The sequence below is a fragment of the Echinops telfairi genome, unplaced genomic scaffold (genome assembly GCF_000313985.2).
Source record: "Echinops telfairi isolate 266 unplaced genomic scaffold, ASM31398v2 ScPeMD7_7424;HRSCAF=8462, whole genome shotgun sequence".
NCBI lineage: Eukaryota > Metazoa > Chordata > Mammalia > Afrosoricida > Tenrecidae > Echinops > Echinops telfairi.
In genome coordinates, this window is record NW_022111324.1 from 90786890 (window position 1) to 90812023 (window position 25134).

Consider the following 25134-nt stretch of genomic DNA (forward strand, 5'->3'; position numbering starts at 1 on the left):
TGCTTCCTTTGATCTGAATAACTACAATTCATTCTTAATACTTCAGAAAGCTTCCCTCATCCCCTGGGTCCTGGAAGAACACCTTCCGAGACCCACAGCATCGGTGCTGACCCTAAACATAGCCTCAATCACAGATACCTGAATTTTCTGACCTTTTGTTAAACTTCTTGCAGGCAAGAATTCATTATTTTCACCAATCTAACACAGGACTGAAAGCACAGTAAACCTTCAGTTAATAACTTTCAAGATTATGGACATGAAATCAACTTTTAGGGCTGAAACTGAATTTCTCGAGACAGTGAAGTGTTACGGTCCTTCTATTCAGTCCTTGAACTCTCCACCAAATGACTGGGTGGAAAAATGCACAGAGATATAGAGGAATCTAACTCTAACTTGGGGATTGGTCAGTTTTGCCACTGGACTGGGCATATAAATGAACCATTTCAGAAGCAGGAACAGAAAATCCCAGGACCTTTAAGAAAGTATAGCCAAAGCACATCTGTGGTAGTTACATAATCTGTTGCCAATTTGAGACTGGAGAGTGAAGGGGTGGAATTTAGCCTGTCAATAAGGTAGCAGCAGATGACTTCATTTGGAGGTGCTAAGGAGATAAACAGCTCGCTGCAGGAAGGACGCAGGCTCACTCCCTGGGAGACATTGCAGCTGACAAGGAACATGGAGCTAGGCTAGTGCCCTGAGCTGGAGGAGGCACGTGGAGACCCTTGCTAGTGCTGAGATGTTAACACCACTGGATCTGCAAGATTTCTCACTCACGGCCTGTGATTTTCCTGCATTCGGCATCATACCATGTGTTTCGTGAGTCTGAAGAGGACTTCATAGATTGGTATCGGACATATGGGCTAATATCAGACTTATGGACTTGATCTGGACTGGGCTCAGATGTTTTCTCAATATTCAATTTCTCTCATATATAAAGCTCTTTCTTATCACATATGAGTCTCTTTCTCTAGTCTACCCAGACTAACACAACATCTGAGATTCTCATGTGAAGAAGCAGAACAAGGCAAGGCTGAAGAACAGGGAGAGATGTTGTATGGCTACACAAAGGTTGCTGGTGAAAAACTGTATCCTGATAATATTTTGTGATGCTAATATGGTAATAGAATAACTTCCCTAATAAATCTCCATAATCATAAATAATGCCAGTGAGTTATCTGCAGCCACTGCAATAGATTATCGAACCTGGTAGGGAAGTACCATGCTGTAGGAGTGATGGTTGATGACAGAGAGGGTAAAGAAAGTTCAAGGATGAAGGCATGTCTGATTTCTGCCCCATAGTAATCTGCCTCAGACTGGTATAGAGTTGGATTCCCCCAAGAATGCTCAATGTGGATCCCATATCATTTCCTCACCTGGTGATCCCAATTAAATTTATAAAACTAAGTGGTAGCCCTAAACATATTTTTCAGATATGAGATGTTTGTAAATATTACTTAGTATCTAAATATGACAATGGACAGCAATATTCACTTCTTCAGCCCTAAACCTATTTAGGAAGTCCTGGAGGCACCAATGGTTTAGCATTCCACTTCAAGCCCGAAAGTTAGCAGTTTACCCACTCAGAGACACCTCCTGATACAGGCTTGATGATACGCTGCTGAGAGGTCACATGGCTGAAAACCTTTTTTGTTTGTTTGAAATAAACTTGTCACTAAAGACTCCAAGTCCATTTCAATTGTACGTTCCCTCCTCTTTTGTAAAAAAAAAAATATGATAAGTCAATCAGACCACAATTTACATTGGAGGGATAAAGAATCTGGAGGAATTTTTTTCCCACAAAACAGGAATATAATACACATACTTATACGGCAGATCTCAAGAAATGAAATCAACAACAATATCCTATAAACCCTCATATATGCGGTTCTTCTTCTTGAGCTCCCTCCCTCTTCCTGCCCCGCTCCCTGTTCTCATGCCCATTGCTGGCCTCCGTGTATTTCTCCAAGTCTTATCTATTGATAGTGTATAAACCACATTTCTTTCTCTTTGGTTTTCCTTATAACCATGATGTCATTAAATATTTATCTTTATAAGATTGGCCGAGTTTGCTAAGCATAATGACTCTAGCTTTGTCCATTTCTCACAGTATTGAAGAGAGTTGTCATTGTGTTTTAGTGATGTAGCAGAGCTTGTTTATCCATTTCCCTATAATTGGGGTTTTTGATTGTTTCCGTATTTTTCCAAATATTTTCCAAATTGTTTCCAAATATTTTCCATATTTTTGCTATTAAGGGAATGGCTGCAGTAAACATAGGTGTGCATATGTATATTCATGTTATATTCCTGATTTTTTTAGGGTATATACCCTGTAGAGAGAATGCTGAATCATAAGATACTTGGATTTTCGTTTGTTAGGAAGTGCCATACTGATTCCCATAGCAGTTGTACAGTTCTACGGTTCCACCAGCAATGTGAAAGCATTCTGATCTCTCCACAGCCTCACTAGCATTTATTATTTTCTGTTTTATTGAATTTTGCTCAGAGTGTCAGTAGACAATAACAAGTCATTGTTGTTTTACTTTGCATTTCTCTTTTTATTAATGATTTCATATGGTTGTTGGCTGCTTGGATGCCATCTTTGGTACATTATCTATTTATGTCTTGTGCTCATTTTTTGATTGGGTTATTTGCATTTTTCTTGTTAAGATGTTGTTTTCTATAGATTTTGGAGATTGGGCCTTTATGTGATGTGTTATTGTGAATATTTTTCCCAACCATTGGGTTCTCTGTTGATTCTTGATGAAATAATTTGATGTGCATAAATGTCATATTTTTCGTAGGTCCAGCTCTTTATTTTGTCTTCTACTGTGTAGATATTTTCAGGTAGTGGGTTTATGCCTTGTATTAGGGTACTTAAGTTTGTTCCTATTTTTTCATTGATGGTCTTTATAATTGTGTGATTCATGCTGAGGTCTCTGTTTCATCTTGAGTTCGTTTTTCGACATGGTATGAGGTAGGGGTCCTGTTTCATTCTTTTGCAGGTGATGATCCAGTTTCTCCAGCACCATTTGTTGAAAAGGCTCTCTCTTGCCCATCTAACTTGTTTTCGTGCTGGTGCAGGAGTAACGCATTGGGCTGTGGTCACAGTTAGAAACCACCAGCCGCTTCTCAGAAGGACAGGACTTTCACCTATAAACAGATACAGTCTCAGAAACTCACAGGAGCAGTTTGATCTGGTCCTGGGGGGCCTCCATGAGTCAGTATTGACCCAATGGCAGGGAAGTTTGGGGGGGATTTCAGTCCATCAAAAATTAGGTGTATATAAGTATTTGGTTGTATTTTGAGGTTCTCAATTCTAATCCATTGGCCATCATATCTATCTTTGTACCAGTGTTGGGCTGTTTTGATTACCAAGGCTATATAGTAGGTTTTAGGGTCTGGGACTGAAAGACCTGCTACTTTGTTTTTATTTTTTAATAGTGTTTTATTTATTCTGGGTTTCTTTCCTTTCCATATAAAGTTGGTGATTAGTTTTCCAATGTCTTTAAGAATTGTGGTGGGATTTTTATCAAAGTTGCGTTGACTTTATAAACTATTTTTGGTAATATTGACATGTTCACAATGTTTAGTCTGTTTATCCAAGAACACGGTAACCTGCTCCAATTATGCAAGTTCTTTCTGGTGACTTGAAGGAGTGTTTTGAGGTGTCCTCTATCAGTGTTTTGATTCTCTGGTATGATAGTCTTTTCTTTTTTTCTTTTCTAACCCTAACCCTAATCTCTGGTAAGATTTATTCCCAAACATTTTCTCTTTTGTGGAGTTTTTGTAAATGACATGTTCTTTTGAAATCTTTTTCATTGTCGTCATCCTTAAGCTACAAGAATACAACTGATTTCTCCACATTGATCATCTAGCCTGTTACCCTGCCAAGTTTTTCAATATGTTTGAGCAGTTGTTTAATTGAATCTTGGGGGTTTCTATATGAAGGATTGTGTCATCTGCAAATAAAGAGAATTTTATTTCTTCTGTGCCTCTGTGGATAGCTGTAATATCTTTTTTATGTCTTATGGTTCTAGCTACAACTTCTGGGACTCTGTTAAATAAAAGTGGTGATACAGGGCAAACTTGTCTAGTTCTCTTTTGAAGAGGATATTATTTAAATGTCTCTCCATTAAAGGGAGACTACTGGTTTTGCATACATGGCTTTCAGTATGTTAAGCAATTTCCCTTATATACCTAAATTATTAAGTGTTTTTATCAGGAATTGATGTTGAATTTTGCCAAATGCTGTTCTGTATCGATATAATCATATTGATATTCTTCTCCCTTATTTTGTTTTTGTGGGAAACTACATTGTTTTTCTAATTATTAAACCATTCTTGCATATTTGATATGAATCCCACTTGATCATGAAGTACTTGTTGATGCTTAGTTGAATTCTGTCAGCTAGAATTTTATTAAAGATCACGGCATCTATATTCATTAGAGATATTCATCTGTAAATTTAAATTTTTGCCTGGTTTAGGCATCAGAGTTATAGTTGCTTCATAAAATGAATTTGGTAGTATATTGTCTATCTATACATTGTAGAATAGATTATATAAAATTGGCATTAATTATTCCCTAAACGTTTGATAGGATTCCCCACTGAAGCCACCTGGGCGCAGACTTTTTGATGTTGAGAGTTATTATTATTTTTTTAATGATTAAAACTATTTCTTCTCGTGCTATAGGCTTGTTGAGATTTTCCACATCATTTTGTGGAAATTTAAGAAAATAAGGCATTTCTCAAAATGTATCTATTTCTTCTAGATTCTCACATTTGCTGGAGTAAATTTTTTCATAATATTGTGATTTTCTTCATCTCATTTGGTTCTGTGTTAATATATGCATTTCATTTCTTATTCATAGAATTTGACTTTTTCTCAGTTTTTCCTTTGTTGGTTTCCCAGTAGTTTATCAGGTTCATTCATCTTTTCAAGGAACCAACTTCTTGTCTTATAATGTTTTCTATAGATTTTTATCTTCTGACTCATTTATTTCTGCCTCATCTTTATTATTTCTTTTCTTCTAGTATCTGATGGTTTGTTTTGCTGAAATTTTTCCAATTGTTGTAGTAGATGTGTTAAGATGTTTATTCTAATTATTTCTGTCCTCTTGATGTGTGCAATTATTTCTATAAACGGAGCTGAGTACTGCTTTTTCTGTCTCCCAAAGGTTTTAATATATTGTATTTTTTCATGCTCACTTATTTCAAAGAATATTTTGATTGCGTTATTTCTTCAGTTATCCAATCGTTCTTAAGAAAAGTGTTGTTCAATTTCCATGGATTGATTTCTTTGGAGTTTATTCTTCTGTGGTCGATTACTGATTTTACAGCCCTGTGATCCAAAAAGATGGTTGGTATTATTATCTCTATATTTTTTAATTAATTGATGTTTGCTTTATGACCAAGAATATGATCTATTCTAGAATAGCTATCATGGGCACTAGGAAGAAAAGAGAAATGGGTTTTTTTGGTGAAGTGTTTTATATATATATGATCAAGTTGATTGATTTTATTTAATTTTTTTGTATCTTAGTTGATTTTGTTTCTAGTTAACCTACCTCTAGTTGAAAGTGATGTATTGAAGTCTCTTCAATACATTTTATATTATTATATATACATATACATGTATAAATATACATGTATATATACATCATAGTATTACCATATTATGTATACATAATACCATATGGTGTATACATCATTATATTACCATATTATGGTCTACTTGTCTTTTCATTTCTATAACAATTTGATTCATGCATTTTGATGGTATTTCATTTGGTGCATATATATTAATTGTGGTTATGGCTTCTTGTTCAATTAAAGCTTTCATAATTATCATATATAGAGACCTTCATTATGTCATTAACTTTGATGTCTATTTTGTTTGAGATTAATATTGCTACTCCAGTTTTCTTTTTACTGCTGTTAGATTGATATTTTTTTCCTCCATCTTTGATTTTCAGTCTGTTTATTTTTATATCTAAGGTGCATTAATTGTAAGCAGCATATTAAAGATTCATGTTTTTAATTCATTCTGTTAGGTTGTGTCTTTTAACTGATGAATTCAGTCCATTTATATTCAGTGTTGTTATTAATACATATGGTTTTGTTGATGTCATTTTAATTTTTTATGGTTTTACTGGTTTCCGTTTCCATGGTGATTTGGGGGGTTCTGTTCCTTTTATTTCTTGGTTGTCTTCTTGATCCTTCCTTTGCTTTTTTTGTTTTTATCCCATTGTTTGTTTTACTTAGATGGTTTCCTTCTTGTTTGTTTTGTTGAAGTTTTAATTTTTTCTTTGAAAGCTGTTTGTTTTTTTAGTTTTCTTCCCAATTTCAAAACAGTTTGCTTTATTTTGGGAACGGTTTGATATCTTCTCCATTTGAGTACTTATTTTGTCCTCTCTTTTCTCTGCTCTTGTTTATTCATTTGTTTTTGTCTTCATAGCAGAATGTTGTCTATGATTGTTTATTTTAATTTATTTGGTTCCATTTCACTTTGAGTGTTGCTTCAGTGGAATGTTTTCCTCCATACTAACTTCTTTTCTAAAATTGTAGGTTGCTGTCTGTTGTTACTGATTTTCTGTTCACAGAATTCCTTTTAATATGTTTTGTAACATTGGTCATGTTTTCATAATTCCTTTAGTGTTTCCTTGTCTGTAAACATTTGTATTCTCCTTCATATTTGAAAGGTAATATTTCTAGATAGAAGATTCTTGGTGGACATGCTTTTTTCCTTTCAGAATTTTGAATATGCCATTCCATTGACTTCTTGCCTCAGTTTCCGTGGAAAAATCTGAACTTATCCTAATCACTTCATCTTTAGACGTCATTATTTTTTGTTTTGTTTTGTTTGTTGCGCTGCTCTCAGGACTGTTTGTTCATCTTTAATATTAGAAAGTTTGATTATTAGTGTTGAGGTGGTTTCCTTTTAGGGCAAATTCTGTTTGGAGTACTATGAACTCCCTGCGTAGTTCTTTGTTTTGGCATGATGTTAGGGAAGCCCTCCCTGAATATCTCATCAACTATTTTCTCAGTAGTTATTATTTCTTCTTTCTGTTCTGGAACATTTATCTGGTATATGTTGTTCCTTTTGATGATTTTCCATAGTATTCTTAGATTATCTTTAGTAAATTTCTTTTTATGTTTGACTCTGAATAAATATTTATCCCCCACACCCTGGCTAAGGAACCTGAGTCGTTGAGGGAGGCCACGCAGTTGTGCACCAGGTTAGCCTCAACAGGGGCCAAAGTCAACAAGCAGTTAAATATGGGCCCTGTCACTGTCCTCACGGCCTCTAGTTACCACTGACTCAATATCCCTGTAGGACATGATAGAACTCCCCCTGTGAATTTCTGAGACTATAACCATCGATGGGAGTAGAACCCCATCTTTATCCTGCGGAGATGCTGGTGGTAATTGAATTATAATGTAGAATTTAAAACACCGTTGAGAAAAGGGAAGTATGCCTATCCAGGACAACTTTTTCAGCTAAAATATATGGATTGTTGATTTGCACAGATTACAACTTAAGTAATTGGCACTGTTAACACAGAATGAAGGTTGGAGCTAGGGTAAAACGTTCCATCGCGCGCATTCCCGATGCCTGCTGGTGTCCCTTCTTCTAAAGGGCTGGCCTCACCCCTTTCCCAGGACAGACTTAATATCAAGATCTGACTTTCCAGGTTGCATTTTGCTTTGAATCTTTGCTGTGCCTTCCACATAATCAGATCTCAATGAAGGTTTAATAAATACGTTAAAAAGACATTAATATCTCTCAGTAAAATAATAGAAGGCTTAGGAATTTAGATCCCTTGATGACAATGTCATTTGCCCCAAGAATAAAGTCTCTCTGCACATCAAACACCTATCTTTAAGAACTTTTGAAACATCCACAAACAACACTATTGGAACATACCCGTGGGGTTTCTGACTGGGTTCTCCGAGCCACCATTAGCAGCAACTGTTGTTGGAGGGCACTGACTGCAGGGTCCCCAGAAGGGGCATCTTGACTCTCCGAGGTCGTAGTACTGCAGGAGCTGATCCGGACCTCTCTGGGAAGGGCAAAACAAAAGCTCTGGTTACCTGGAAATACTGGAAACCACCATTATACACAAACACAGAGATCCCAGAGATTCCCCAGGTGGCAAGGGAGGAGCCTTTACAACTCCATGCAAGCAGTTGAGAGTGGAAAAAGTATACATATGCAGTTGCCTTCAGGAAGAAGGGTATTTATTTTACACACAGTAAAGTTGCTCAGGTGTGCAGGGTTGCAGTGTGCAAAGGGCTGAGGAGGTAGTTGTGAGGTGTTTGGCAAGTAGTATCCTTAATGTTGTTCATGGTGAGGAAGGTGGCAGCACCAGATTCTCGCCTTGTTTGGGTAACAACAGTAAACAAAGGGCCTAACCATTCCCAAGACTCAAATTAGGAAGAATAGTGACAATCCCATATATCTATTACTTGTCTCCCTGTCCCCTAAACTCTACCCCATCTCCTCCCACCACACATATACCCCACAGCAAAGAGGTGCATATAACAAAAGAAATAACTCATACAGTTTTTTGAAGGGACATACCCTAGATGTGATCTATATCTGTATTGTTTTATTCTCTTTAATCATGTGTAGACTGACAGGATTTAAATCAATTATTTAATTAATCTCAGCACTGGCATTTTATGATATTTTTTCCTTTGCCTCAGAAATAAAGATACATTTCTCCATCTGATTTTCTGCCAGTTCCTCTAGCTTTTAGGAGACAATGTTGCTGGCAGACTCAACAGCCCGTGCCAGTTTTAGTCAATCGTGTAAGACTGTCCTTCTGAAGAGAGACGGATGGTTCATAGCCTCAGGAGGAAATCCTGCTTGTTCTAAGACAATCAGGATAACCTCAATCCCCTGGCTCCTTGTTGTCAAGAGGAGATGATTAGATACTTGCAGTTGTCATTATTTACTTAGATTCATCACCTTACTTAGTGTGATAGTCTGGGTACTTTAAAGAAACAAATCCACAGAAACTCAAGTATAAGAGAGAGTTTTATATAAAGGTTAACTGCGCATCAAGAACACATCCCCACCCAGAGCTGCCCAAGCCCACAAGTCCAACATTAACCCATATGTCCAACACCAATCCACAAAGTCCTCCTCCATCTCACAAAACACATGCAATGATGCCGACTGCAGGAAGAAAGTCGAGTCAGTGAACGTGTAAGCATCTCAGGGCTGGCAGGTGTCTCCACACGGCTACTCCAGCACCCAGGGCTGCATCAGGGTAGGTCCATGCGTCTTCTCCTCAGGGATGTCTTGCAGGAAGTGACCTTGCCAGCTGAAGCAGGGAACTGGCTAAGGCAGCTGCACCCTGGCCTGACCATCACAAAGCAAGAGACCCAAGAACTAGAAACGCAAGGCAAGGTTCACGAGCCATTTATCTCTCCGTCCTTCAATGAACCCCACATGTGTTTATCAGCCAGGTTGACACAATAAACTAACTACCTCACTTAGATATCATTGTCTGGGACCCTGATTATTCACATGGACCGGTTTACCCATTGAAGGTACCAAAGAGGCTCTTAGGTCCACAAAACCACTAACATGGCCAGGTCTTCAACCAATTTGAATAATTTACTTAAACATCTTCTCAAATTATCTGCTGCTAATTCTCCCTTTTTAAAACTATAAACTATGCTACATAGCCATCCAAAAAGTCTACATTTTACAGATTTAAGGCAAAAGACTTTCACCTTATTAATAAATTTAATGCAAGCGTGTTGAGCCCTTCTATAAGAGCAAATAAAATTGAGATCTCCCAAGTCTGTATTCTAAACTACAATATAAGGATACTTAAGTGCATCTAGTCTGACTTACCCTGCTCTCTGTAGTTTTATTAACGACTTTGACTCAGGTTATAGCACAGACAAATTTGTTTAAATTAGATTTAGCTAAAAGCAATAGACTGATTAATGGTGAAAATTACCAGAAAAGCTACTTCTAGGAAACAATATAAATGGAACTAGCGTACATATGGAGCTCCCATGTTTTCACCCCTCTGAGGTTCAACAAATAACAAACCTCTACCCGTGTGCTTCTAACACATTTTCCTACTGAGGTGGAAGAAAATTCCTGAAATTCTTCATCTTCCCCAAATCTCAAAATCATAGCGTCAGCTTGAGCCGTGTGTGCGCGCACGCAAAACTTTCCTTGTTTTTAGGGTTACTTGTAGGAACAAGAACAAATGGCATGTTGGATGTTTAAATAAAGGCAGTGCTATTTTGCAAATGATATTCCATTATTTAGCATTTTAAGGAGGATTCTTGGAAAGAGTCTGATAGAACGGCCGCAGCGGCAGGGGAGTCAGATAAGACTTCCAGCATGCGACTTGACTGCCACCACGTGGCAGAGGGATTGTGGCCATCTGAAAGGAACCACTGAATCCAGAGAAAAGTAGAATTCTTCCTGAGTCCATCTCTTCTCACTGTCTGGTGGGTCGAAGAACATTTAAATAAGGACTACAATGGAAGGAATGGAAATGGCTCTTATGGAAGTGTCTGCTGCTTACACCTTTATTTGATAAACTAGAACAAGACCTCTCCAAACTTTTACAATCGGAAGCAGTAAGCACACACATATCCATTATGCAATTTAAAAGGTGAGCAGAGCTCTACATCCTAAAACATTTTTAATTAAAGTCAACCCTTAGGTTATAAAAATCCGACTTCAGACAATTCAAACTAGTTCTGTATTGTGATTAAGTACCCATGAGTCTGTACTGGCTCTTGGTGACCCCACGTACAACATAGCCACACACTGCCTGCATCTGTTCCATTTTCATAATCATCGCTATGTTTGCATCCACTGTTGAGGCCATGCTGTCGATCTATCTCATTAGGCAGCTTCCTTTGTTTGGCAGTCTTCTTGGATGAAGCCACAATCAATGCTCGTGGAAGCAGCAGTCAAGAGAAAGACACACTGCATTAGCTACATCTATTGCACAAGACCTCTTTCGAATGTTGCAAAGAAATGGCGTCACTATGAAGACTAAGGTACTGCTGACCCAAGCCATGGTGTTTCCAACTGCCTACATGCATGTGAAAGTTGGAAATTGAATAAGGAAGACAAAAGAAAAATGGATGCCTTTGAACCATGATTTTGAAGAAGAATCCTGAAAGTACCCTCAGCTGCCAAAAGAATAAACATCTGTCTTAGAAGCAGTACAGCCAGAATGCTCCTCAGAGACAAGAACGACAAGACTTCATCACATGTATTTTGGACATCTTATCCCAAGAGACCAGTAATACTCTTGTAATTACAAAAGGACAAACATTCTATGATAATACTTTTATTAAAAGTCAAGTATAGTTTTACACCTAGAAAGTAAGATAAAAAGGGAGAGCGGGGAAGGTGTTGATATGTTGAGAGACTGCACATGAATCATGTGCCATTACAGATGAGCTCGGCATAAACACATTCATTCTTCCTCAACACATTAGCAACCTGGCCTTCTCGCCAAAAGCTATTTCACGAAGAGGAAGTGCATTGTGACAAAGCTAAGTCCAGGCTAAAGCAGGCGAAGCACAAAAGAGCTATAATATGGATACAAAATGAAAGGGATTTAAAAAGACCAAGAGTTGGAGGAAATTTAATAAAAAGAGTAATTAAGGGCTAAAAGCAAGTTCATAAGTGGATTTTGGTGAATGAAGAATGTTGTAAAACAATGCCGCTTACAGAAATCCCAATAGACACTCTCATTAATCTTTATTTGCACATTATGTGTTTTGGGGGTTTTTTAAGGCTCTGCATGTGTGGCCTTATTTTAACTACCATCAATGACCAAATGCAACTATTGATACAGAGAAGATGTGAAGTATATGTGTCCAGGAAAATAAGAATAAAATTGACTTGCAACATCACTTCAGTATAAAAAATATTTGCTAAAAAATGAGTTGAAAAAATTACCACTGGAGATTGCAAAATAACATTATCGTTTTCAAAGCTGTTTCTCAAAGCTGCCATTATAGACAGCTAAGCAGATTAAACTATTGTAACAGAATATTCTGAGAGGTTGGAACGAAGATCCTTCTGTTCTCAGGAATCCATTTGCGGGAGCACTTTTGATTTTTTTTTTTTTTCTTTTAAAAAAATCATTTTATTTGGGGCTCATACAACTGTTATCCCAATCCATACACACATCAATTGTGTAAAGCGCATTTGTACATCGTTTCTCAAAACATTTTCTCTCCATCCAAACCCCCGACATTAGGTCCTCATTTTTCCCCTCCCTCCCCGCTCCCCCCTCCCGCATGAGCCCTTGATAGTTCACAAATGGTTATTTTGTCATATCTTGCCCTGTCCGACGTCTCCCTTCATCCACTTTTTGATTGTCTGTCCCCCAGGGAGGAGGTCACACACAGTTCCATGTAATCGGTTCCCTCTTTCCTACCCATTCTCCCTTTACCCACCCTGTTTTGCCACTCACACCACTGGTCCTATAGGGCTCATCCGTCCTGGATTCCCTGTATTTTCAGTTCCTATCTGTACCAGTGTACCTCCTCTGGTCCAGCCAGTCTTGCAAGATAGAATTCGAGTCATGGTAGTGGGAGCGGGGAGGAAACCTTTAGGAACTAGAGGAAGGTTGTATTTTCTCATCATTGTTACATCGCACCCTGACTGGGCACTTTTGATTTTTGGCTGACGATGGAGGTACGCTGTTTTCTGTTTGTGTATTACCGGTTCTTGAGGGGCTGAGGAAGATGGAGAAGAGAGGAAGGTAAGGCAGGCAGTGGAGAGCAGGTGTGTTTCCCTCAGGATCAGGGCTGCCTCAGGACCCAGGTCCGGGGGCTTGTGTGTTGAGAAGAGAAATAGTGCCACTAGATATATCCAAATGCCGACACCTGTATAGCAGTAGTGAGAGAATGCCCGGAAAGTTGGGAATTGGAATATTTCCACATGGCAGGGCAGACTATCTTAGGGAACACTCCTGGAATTTCCCATAAATACCTAGGAAGAAAAGAATGCGCAGGACCATACGGTTTGAAATTAATATTCTTTTTCTTTTTTTCGGAGGGGAGAACTCAAAAGTTTATTTCTTCTTTCTTTTCTCTCTCTCTCTCTCTACCACAGCCTATCAGGAACCTCCAACTTTCAGAACAATGAGCTCAGGTTCAAAAGTGACTAGAAAAATCAATACTCTCAGTGAACAATCCACGCGGGTCACTAAGCAACGAAGGAACCCAGGGGAGGAGCAGACAAAGCCCTAAAAGGGGCTTTCAAAGTGTTCTCTCATCCACCAGGTTGCTGGAGGCGTGGGTAGCAACGCCTAGAAACTTGTGGTTTCGCGCTGGGCTGCTAACTGCAAGGTCTGCGGTTTGAAACCACCAGCTGCTCCCTGGGAGAAAGAAGAGGCTGCCCGCTCCTGTAAAGAGTTAATCTCAGAAGACACCCACAGGGCAAGGGCAGTTCTACCCTGTCCTGTAGAGTCACTGTGGTCGGCACCAACGTGGTAGCCGTGGGTTTTTGAGGGTTTCTGCTCCTGTAAAGATTTACAGTCTCAGAAAGCAATGGGACAGTCCTACGCCGCCCTCTAGAGTCGCCATGCGTCGGAATTGACCCCAGGGCAGTGAGGGAACGTGCCCAGCTTTGGAGATGCATCACAGGTGCCCAGGGTGGGAGGGCGCCCTCCCATTGTTGTTGTGACATCCTCATAGGTAGATGCTGGAAAGAGGAAAAGAGGCCCGTGGAAGTGGCAATAGAAATAGCCATTTTCAAGACGACGAACTCCTTTTCACCAGTTCTCTCAGCAACGCAAGTCGCTTTTGACTCACAGCAGCTCATACGTGTCCGAGTAGAGCCGTACCCCATCACGTCTCTTCCCAGGGCTGCCGTGTTTGGGAAATTGATCGCCAAGACTTGCTTCCAAGACATCTCTAGGTGGGCTCTCGGTTACCAGCTGAGCCCGTGTGTATCACCCGGGAATGCCTAATGTGTTAGTCTGGGTAGACTAGAGAAACAAATCCATGGATAGACATATGTGTATAAGAAAGAGATGTATATACAAAAGCAATTGAACATTGAGTAAACATCTCAGCCCAGTCCTGATCAAGTCCATAAGTCTAATATTAGCCCATATGTCCGATACCAATCTATAAAGTCCTCTTCAGACTCACGAAACACAGGCAAGGATGCCTAATGTAGATCACAGGCCAGTGGGTAGAAAGCCTTTGGATCCAGTGGCATCGGAAACACCTCAGCTCTGGTAGGGGTCTCTAAGTAGCTTCTCCGGCTTCCGAGGTCAGGGTAGGTCCACTGTGGTTTCTCCAACTTAGGGCACTAACGTAGTTTCATGTGTCTTGTCAGCTACAATGTCTCCCAGGGAGCCACCATTAATATCATTATTATGTCTTCTTCTTCTTCCCCTCTCCATCAGTTTGTCATGGCCTGCATTTTACTATGGCACTAGAAGCTATCCCACCAGTTTTACTGGAGCTTCCAGACTAAAAGAGACCAGGGAGAAAAGCCTGGTGATCTACCTCCAAAAATTAGATGCCGAATCCAATAGATCATAAAAGAATATTGGATTATGATTCCAACCACTCCTATCAGATATGACAGAACTAACCCATGGGTTTTTCCAGGCTGTCATCTGTGCAGGAGCATATCCCCAGGTCTTCTTCTTGCGGAGCCACTGGTGGATTTAAACTACTAACCTTTTGGTCACAGATGAGGGCTGTACCACCGTGGTATGGCCCAAAAATGAGCCCCTCTGGGTTGCAAGGCAAGACACACTAGCCACAGCACTGTGCTAGAGCATACCAGCAACCATGAACAAGGTGTGAGTCTGGGCACCTGTTCCTTCAGTTGTGTACAAGGTCGCCGTGAGTCACAGCTAACTTCATGACAACTAACATAAACAACACGACTCCATTTATACTCCCCAGATGTAAGGCTAGGACATTCCAGTTGTCTTACAAAATCTCCTGTAAAGTCTCAATGTTATATGCAATCCTAAAAAAAGATCTAAAACATTTACTTACACAATCAATCAATACTCACCTATAATATATTCTCTGCAAAGGACCTTTAAAGTCAGTAGAAATCCAGTCTGCTACTAAGATGATTTATAGGTTTCATAATGTTGCCATTAATTAGGTTATAATGAGGACATACAAGCTAATTTAATATTAATTTTTTGGAAAACTATTTTATGGGGAGTTAATACAGATACCATATCATTCTATCCTACAAGTAGTGTTGCACAATTAATTGCCACCACAATCAGTTTGAAACCATTCTTTTCCTTCCTCAACTCCTTGACATCAGCTCCCTTTTATGCCCCCCACCACCACCACCAGTGTACCCCACCCCCAGAAACCCTTATTCTATTTCCTGTAACTATAGGTTCATCAATCCTGTTTTATATACAGAAAAACAGAAAAACATATAACAAAACTTCCAGACGGTAACTCCCAATGACATAACATATCTGAGATAAACCTCAATATGAACAAACAAATATACAGAAAACGTTGAAAACCAGATCAGGCCTAACATGTATCAGAGCAGGGATCAACTGCACGATTTTAACCATTTTAGTCAGGTTTATCATGTTGAACTTCTCTGTTCATCTCTCCAATGCTCTCTATGTAGTAACCACTTTCCTCCCATCCCTTTATTGTAGATAGAAGACACCACCAGAGGTTTATTTCCTATGTAGATGCCACAAGTGTATCTTGGGCTCCCACTGTCAACCATAACCTTCTGTAAAACAGATTCTCACAATTTAGGCTCTGAGACTGTTCCTTTCTTCTACTTTGGATGATGTGATTTACAATCCTTCGGTGACTGATGATGGGGTGCTTCTTCCACATGGACTTAGTTGACATCTCAGTTAGATGGCTACGTGTTTGGAGACAAGCCTTTAAGATCCCAGATCTGACAGTTGGGTACTGTCTAGTTTCTTCACTACCCTTTGCTATAACACCTATATCTTCTGTTTCCCCTACTGAGGGCGAGTATTGAGCAGGGCTATGACGTAAGAACTAATTGTTCTTAAATTGGAGCTAGGATTTAATGAGAGCTCAAAACTCATTTCTGGAGTTATGTTGTTCATTTGGTTTTTTATCTGTCTTTCGCTCCCTTTCAAAACCCCCTTGTTAATTTATGGGTATTAATTGAATTAAAACAATTAAGAAAACTATTCAACACTTTCTGAAGTAAAATAGGAGAGATGTTTCGATGATATATGTACAGTTTACCTTCACTTCTGTAAATGAGAACTAGACATTTCTAGTCCAACCATGTGGACAAGTTTAATAATATCTACTTGGACTGTGCCATAATCTCCTGTGAATTATAAGCGTCATCATGCTTGCAAAGGGTCCTTCTCTAGTTATAATGACATGTTATGTATTATGTTCATTTTTGGAAGTGACTGTTATGAAAAGGTTGTTTATTTTTTCCTTATACTAAAAGGTCACAGTTTCTTTTCCTTTTACATCAAAACCATGAATTATCACATGGTAAACTGATTAACATGAGGACACCTCACTTCAGTCTCAGTTAGAATTGCATGTCTTCCAGCAATGCAACAACTCCAAAACCTAAAAGCAAAGCCCCACTTACCTGGTATTAGAAAAACAGTCATAATTAGACAACTGGTGTTGCAAAGGTCCTTCTTTCTGATTCCCAGATTTTAGATAACAGGATCTAATTTCCCCTGTAAAATCAAGAAATTTCAGCAAAAATGTTACCCAATTATTTGTGCATTATCGTTTCAGCTTATCCCATTCTCAAGTTAAGGGAACTGCTTTGATTGAACTATTTTAATCATTATGCTGACAATATGGATCCATCACTTATATTTCTTCACAAAATGCGTACCATGAGAAGATAAGGAATATTGAAAAGAAAACTCACTAAGAAAATATTCTAGATATACTTAACTGGTAATATGCTAAAATAAATTTGGACTCATTAAATTATTGATTTGGAATTTCTCTTGACTTTTTAAAAACTGGTACGTGAAAAAGTATGGCTACTGGGGTTTCAGTGGAATGGATCCAGACAAGTTCTCTCAGTGATATGCTTGTCTTAGTTTCATTAGGATGCACTCAAAAAAGGTCCATTCAAAATAGTGCCTTCCAGGGGCTGAGCTGGGCCGGTTCAATTCAGGCAGAAGGTTATCTCAGAAGGTTCTGGCAACTGCTTTGGGGAAGTTTGATGGTTTTCGTCTCTGATTTTTTTAGAGGGCATTGCAAAGGACACATCTCGATAGATTTTCTCAAAGGGCACAGGTCAATCACTTATAAGAAGTTATAATAAAGTTTAAAATTGCATTAGTGAGAAATATGTCAGGAATGCTTCACAGGATTTTTTTTCCCCATCACAACCACGCACATGCTTATTTTTCAGGGGTACCAAGGGTTATCCTCTAAGACTTATTCAGGGAAACCTTACAGATCCACTCTACCACCCCTCAGATTTATTTTTATGCCAAAATGCCCAATGTCAAGGACTATTGTGAAGGAAAACAATTTGAACTGTTTGAAGATGCTGTTTGAACCCTGGTGGCGTAGTGGTTACACATTGAACATATGAACCACAAGTTCAGCTGCTCGAAACTGTCAGCCGCTCCTTGGGAGAGAGTCGGCTTTCTCCTCCTGTAAAAAGGCAGTCTCAGAAACCCACAGGGGCAGTTCGACCCTGTCCCACAGGACTGCTGTGACTCAGCATTGACTCCATGGCAGTGATTTTTATAAATTAACGAATTTTTTAATTTTTATAAATTTTATCAATTAAAGAATTTTTTAATTTTATAAAATTTTTAATAAATTATTTATAAATTATCGTTTAATTATTAAAATGTTTATAAACAAAAATTCATTTTAGGAACAATTAGAGAGGGTCACTTTAAGAAGTATATAGACTTAGGTGAAAGGTATGTGAAGAAATAATCATTTCACATCTTGATATTTTCGTTTAATCGGGCTTTCTATTATTTTATAACAATATTTTACTTACTCTCATATATTCTTTTTATTTTTGTATGTATATTCCCTTCATGTGTCAATGCGATCTTTGCTAAGCTGCAAGTGCGTACACAGACACATCAGTATCATATGCACAAAGTGACTTCATACAACTACGCTGTAATGGGTGGCCTAGAAAGTCATCCACCACCAACAGAGTGCAGAGGAGGAGTGACCCCGCAGCACACTGGTGAGGTAACAGATGATGAGGGAAATCAAGACCAGAATTAATTTATAGAGTTAAACTAGCTCCACTAAAGAAAATTCAGTCTATTAAGGTATGAAATCAGTTGCTGTCCTAAAAGACTCTCCCCAAAAGAGTTCTTACGAATACCTTTTTAGGTAAATGTGGACTGGAACTCAAAGGCTCACGCCATTAAAGTACAATTTCATCTAAAAGAAATTTCGAGAGAAAAGGGTCCTTTCAAAGCAGGGATGGGGAATTTCCAGCCCTTGGGCCTTATAAGGCCCATGAAATCCGAGTGCCAGCTCATCAAATAGAAGTCGTCCCTGCCATCAAATTAGGGTGAATTAATTAAAAGTTTGACATAAGCAAGAAGAATCAATGGTACTAACAGAAGAATTTCAAGCTGCACTGAAAGTATAAGCCAAATACAAGGCTCCAGGAATTGAAGGGATACTGAATGCAATGTTTCAACAAGCTGATGAAGCACTGGAAGCACTTACTCATCTATGCCAGGAAATTTGAAAGACAGCTACCTGGCTAACTGACTGGAAGAGATCCATACGTGTCTCCATTCCAAAGAAAAGTGGCCCAACACAATGCTCAAATTACAGAACAACATCATTAATCTCACGCTTAAGTAAAATTTTGCTGAAGATCATTCAATCACGGTTGCATAAATACATTGACAGGGAGTTGCCAGAGGTTCAGGCCTGATTCAGGAGGGCATGGAACAAAGGACTATCGCTGCTGATGTCAGATGGATCTTGGCTGAAAGCAGAGAATACCAGAATGATGTTTACTTGTGTTTTATTGCCTGTGCTAAGGCATTCATCTGTGTGGGCCCTAACAAGGGATGGATAATTTTGAGAAAATGGGAATCCCAGAACACTGCATTGTGCTCATGTGGAACCTGTTCATAAGTCAAGAGGCAGTTGTGAGAACAGAGCAAAGCACACTGCAGAGTTTAAAATCAGGAAAGTTTCATCCTCTCACCAGATTTATGTAATCTGTATGCTGAGCAAATGATCAGAGAAGCTGGATTATATGGAAAGGAATTCAGCATCGGGATTGGAGGAAGGCTCATTGACAACCTTCAATAAGCAGATAGCATAACCTTGCTGACTGCAAGTAAAGTACTTGCTAAAGAAGCTCAAGGATTACAGCTTTCAGTATGGATTACAATTCAATATAAAGAAAACAAAAACCCTCACAAGTAAGCTAGTAGGTAACATCTTGATAAATGGAGAAAAGGTTAAAATTGTCAAGGATTTCATCTTGCCTGGATCTGCAATCAATACTTGTGGAAACAGCAGTAAAGAGATCAAAGACATATTGCATTGCGTAAATCTTCTGCACAAGAAGATTTACTCTGTAAAGTGTTGACAAGCAAGGAGGTTTCTTTGAGGACCATGGTATTTTCCATTTTCCATTGCTTCATATGCATTTGAGAGTTGAACACCAAATAAGAAAGAAGAACCAATGCATTTGAATCATAGCACTGATGAAGAATATCGAAAACACCACGGATGGTCAAAGAACCAACAGATCCGTCTTGGAAGCAGTACAGCCAGAATGCTCCCTAGAGACAAGGATGGTGAGACTTCACCTCACATACGTTGGACATGGTGTCAGGAGAGAACAGTTCCCAGAGAGAGGCATCCTGCTTGGTAAAGTAGCAGGGACCTGAAATACAGCAAGACCTTCCACAGACGGATGGCACAATGGCTGCAACAAGGGCTCAAACCTGATGACCAGTGTGAGGAGGTCACAGGACCAGCGAGTGTTCGGTTCTGTTGTGAGTGGGGTCGCCGTATGTCGGACCCAATTTGATAGCGCCTAACAACAGCAGCACTTTTTAAGTTGATAACTGTGTATGGTCTGCGAATGATGCCATAAATATCCATATGGTCATTGGCCCTTGGCAGAAAAATGGTGCCCTACCCCTGCTCTAGAGGCTAATTTCTTTCTTTATAACATAAAAGTCATTTTCATAATAACCGTTCTCTTCGTTTTTATATCAGGAGGAAGATGGGACTTTCTACTCCTGTAAACAGGGGTTGGGCGGTTGGGGAGGGGTGCATCACTATCACTCGACATAAATTCCCTGGCAGTGAGTAAGTGAAAGAGTTACGGTCTCGCAAATTCACATGGGCAGTTCTATCCTGTCTTAAAGCGACACGATGAGTCAGCATTGACTCACCGTCAGTGAGTTTAGTTTTGATTTTGTTTTTCTACCGATTGAAAAGCTCTTAAGACTATAAACTATCCATCAATCTATACCAAACCAAAACCAAACATGTTGCCAACAAGTCCATGTCAATACATGGCAACCCTATAGAACAGAGGAGAATTTCCTTATAGGATTTAAAAGGCTGCACATCTTTATGGACACACATATTCTCATCTTTCTCCCATGGAGGAGCTTGTGGTTTGAATCACTGACTTTTCAGTTGGCGGCCAAGCATTTAACCACTGAGCTGCCAGGGCTTCTTCAGGGTAGAATTGCTCAGAGGATTTCCACAGATCTAATCTTCAAGTTTATACCAAGAAAGTGAAACAATATATCAAGGTCAGGCTAGGCAGAGAGCTTGCAGTTTGGGATGAGGATGGGAGTGGGCAGGGGTGTGTCATTAATCAAATGATTGTACAACTAAACAAATAATTGTAACTTTAATAAAATCAAAAGAGTAAAATAACAAGATACTAACAAAGGACAAAAGAGAGGAAACTGATCAAGTCTAGGGAGTCCAGAGAAGTTTTTTTTATTTAGAATTAACATAGGGACCTACTTGGCATGTGCAAACGACCTGAGACAGGAGGACGTACAACATGTTCTAAGAACATTCTGTTTGTAATCATAGGGCTGAGGCTTCCCATTCCAGAGTCTAGCACTCATGGTAAGAGAAATATGTCAGCTTCCCCCATGGGCCATGAGGAAAGAGTTCACAGCACTTACCATGTTCGTCAATGAAGACATGCATAGCATCCACTGACGTCTCCTCTTGCACAGATGTCTCGGGCCCACTGATGACTTGCAAGACAGAGCTATCTTGTTGAGAAGTTACCTTGTAGATGATTTGCCTTTGTCGACTGCCCTGAAAACTAAACACAGATAAGAGTTTCAAAAACAATGAAGAACTCATCCTTATCCTCAATACTCCAAACCCAACCCATTGCCATCGAGTCAATTCGGACTCACAGTGACCTATAGGGCAGGAGTGAACTGACCCTGTGGGTTTCCTATACTGTAACTCTTTCAGGCAGTAGAAAATCTCATCATTCTCCCTCAGAGAAGCTGGTGGTTTTGAACTGCTGACCTTACAGTTTGCAGTTGAAACACCACATAACCACCACGCCACCAGGGCATCTTTAAAAAAAACAAAAACAGCATGGTGATACTGGGAGGGTGGGTTGGAAAGGGGGAACCGATTACAAGGATCTACATATAACCTCCTCCCTGGGGGATGGACAGAAAAGTGGGTGAAGGGAGACGTTGGACAGTGTAAGATATGACAAAATACTAATGTATAAATTATCAAGGGTCTATGAGGGAGGGGGGAGCGGGGAGGGAGGGGGGAAATGAGGAGCTGATGCCAGGAGCTTAAGTGGAGAGCAAATGTCTTGAGAATGTTGAGGGCAACGAATGCACAAATGTGCTTGACACAATTGATGTATGTATGGATTGTGATAAGAATTATATGAGCCCCCGATAAAATGATTTAAAAACAAAAACAAAACAGTAACTGAGACTGTCTGGCACTCCGAACCAGTGTGAAGTTAAGTAAATTACCCTTACAGGGCTGTGATCTTGGCAGGCTCTGTGAACACAGGGCTGGTATTAGGATGGTCTTGACTTGACACGTCTGATCTTCCTTGTCTGGAATTGCATCCGCCGGGCTTTTCACGTTCCGGAATTTCCTCCTTTTTCTCCTGACCACAGTTGTCTGAGGAAACATTGTTTTTTATTTGTTAATACAACATTAAATACGAAAGTACTTGTGAAAGCACTTGGAAGTAAATTACCCAAGTTGAAATAAGCATAGATTCAACTTGTAAATTTTTTAAGAAACAGAAACGTGTTGCCATAGAGTCAGTTGCACTTTACGGTCACCCTCTAGGACAAAATTGAACCGCCCCACAGGCTCCCATGCTGGGCTTTCTCGTAGAACAGACTGCCAGCATTCCTCCTGGGGCGTCACTTAGGGGTCCAAACCACCAACTCTTCAGTCAGCCGCTGAGAGGCACCACCAGTTCTTAGAAATTCAAAATGCTTTTCAATAAATTGTATTTTTATTAATTCTGATGGTTGTTCTAATTGACAGCTTCCAAATCATAGTTCCCTAGGATGGAATGTTTACTGGAACTTATTACCGGGTCTTTTTTCCTAAGGAACTGCAAGTACGTTTGCACCACTGAACTTTAAGTCAACAGGGAAGCATGTAACCATTATGTCATTGTAATTATGAGAGTACCCAAACATATTTGAAAAGCAAAAGTGCTTCTATGTTTGTGACTTGTCTTTATTACACTTTAAACATCGATTTTTAAAAAAAGCACTCACTGCCACGGAGTCCATCCTGACTCAGAGAGACACACTGGATTTCGGAGCCTGAAACGGTTTATGGGAGTAGAAAGCCCAGTCTTTCTCTGCAGAGCAGCTGGTGGATTCAAACGGCCGACACGGTGGCGAACAGCCTACGGAGGAGCCACTACAGTATCAGGGCTCCTCCAAACATCTATAAGTACCATCTGTTTTACATTATGATTCGGGGATTTTCATGAAATAACTCCAGTGAGCACTGGCTTGCCTAAGTTGGAAATAACTCTCAGGGTTTAATTTTTTTTTCTGATTTTGACTCCTTTTTGACCAAGAAATTTGCATCTTGGGCAAGCACTGCCAGAAACCCTTGGGTTCATTACATGTTTAATTTTGAATTAATGTTTCATCATTGCATGTTCAGAAACCTTTTATGGCTGTCCAGTTTTCACAAGCATTCAGTTAGATTACCTGGGGCTGAAAGGTTCATAAATCATAAATGGACACTATCAGATGAAACAAAAGGTTTATCAAGAAACCTGTAGATTTCCTGTGCTAAAGGTTTAGGAGCAGACTTACATTTATCATTTCATAATCTTATTAGTCTTTTTTTCTCACTCATTCTCCAAATCTATACTTAAAATAAAAGTAGAATGGTTCCTTCACAAAGCAAACAGTTGTTAAGTTTAGCTGATTAGAGCTATATTCCCAACACTCTGGAGGATGTAGTAAGATACTTTTGCCAAATGAAATGTCAATATTTTTGTAGTTTTTTTTCCCTTACCATTTATATATATATATATATATATGAATTCTAAGATCAAAATATACAGAATGGTGAAGGTAGATTGGATTAATAGTCCTCTTAACCTATGGACCAAAATACAGATCTTAGCTTATAGCATTATATAAAGTTGAAGATGCTCTGAAAACTCAGTCCTTTCTTTATCTAGACCATCAATTAGTTTTAAGGTCAAAATTACCAGTGTAGTCCCATAACCAAAGTACCACTAAAACTAAAGCCCACTGTCATTAAACCGATTCTGACTTTTAAAGGCCCTATATAGGGTTTCTGAGCCTGTAAACGTTTATTGAATCACATAACTTTATCTTTCTCATGGGAGTGGGTAGCCTCATCTTCTTTTATCTACCCAGTGGCTGGTGTGTTTGAACCACCACCCTTGCAACCAGCAATCCAATGTTTATCCAACATCACCACCAGGGCTCCTTCCATTCTTAGACGTCAAGTAATTAGAAAAGTATTGCTAGCTTCCATGTGAGGCCCCACACATCTGAGGAACCACAATACAAATGTTTGGTACAAAAATATTTACATTTCATTTGACAACTTGTCAAGATACAAATTTTCAGTTCTCAAGAAACACGTTTATGAAAATCATCATTATAAAAAATACCATAACTCGATGATGTCCCTTAAAAAAAATAACAGAAAAGCACAGAATAGATGAAAAAAAAAACCCTGTTACTCAAGAAGTTCTACCTAATTCACACTGCATGTCTTTAGATTTATTTGTTCATATCTCTTTATCCTGTTCAGTCTCCTTGTCTCTTAAATGGGTACACTTCATACTCCAGAATATGGGTGATATTTCCTTTTAAATTTGGGGGGAGTTTTTATGTCCATAAAATAACACATTTTCATTGTATATAATTTAAAGAGGGGAAAAATCAATTACTCTTTTCTATTAATTGTAATTTAATACATATATTATATCCTTCCATAGTTCTATCATGTCCAGTAGAGTTGTACAATTGCTACCACAATAAGTTTCCATTCTTTTTCTACCTGGGTTCCCTGACATCATCTCCCTATTATCCCCACGACCACCACTGCCACTCTACCCACCTCCTCCCGGACGCTTATTCTACTTGCTGTTCCCACAGGTTCATCAATCTGAATTTCATATAGCAAAAAACAGGAAAATGTATATCAAAACTTCAAGAGGGTGACTTCCAATGACATAACAACTCTGATATACACCCTATTATGGACAAACAAAACGTTATGTGGTAGTTACATAATCTGGTGTCAACTTGAGATTATTAACAGTGAAGGGATGGAATTTAGCCTGTCAATCAGGTCACAGCTTGATGACCTTATTTGGAGATGCTAGGTCAGTGGTTCTCAACCTTCCTAATGCCAATATAGTTCCTCATGTTGTGGTGACCCCAGCCCCAACCATAAAATTATTTTCATTGCTACTTCATAACTGTAATTTTGCTACTGTTATGAATTGGGTGACCCCTGTGAAAGGGTCGTTCAATCCCACAAAGGGGTTGTGACCCACAGGTTGAGAACCGCTGTGCTATGGAGATATATAGCTCACTAGAAGCCAGTCTCTCTCTCTCTCTCTCTCTCTC

General features: G+C 39.1%; 1 protein-coding gene across 7 annotated transcripts in view; it reads right to left on the reverse strand.

The window, feature by feature from the left end:
* The window catches only part of PCNX2 (pecanex 2), a 326649-nt gene that overhangs the window by 244571 nt on the left and 56944 nt on the right, over positions 1-25134 (reverse strand). For all 7 annotated transcript variants that reach the window (XM_045297999.1, XM_045297998.1, XM_045297997.1 and 4 more), the window contains exons 6-9: positions 22012-22159; positions 21172-21317; positions 16623-16716; positions 7929-8064 (exon numbers count right to left, since the gene is read on the reverse strand). In XM_045297999.1, the coding sequence (XP_045153934.1) occupies positions 7929-8064; positions 16623-16716; positions 21172-21317; positions 22012-22159 (524 nt within the window). The remainder of the gene's footprint in view (positions 1-7928; positions 8065-16622; positions 16717-21171; positions 21318-22011; positions 22160-25134) is intronic.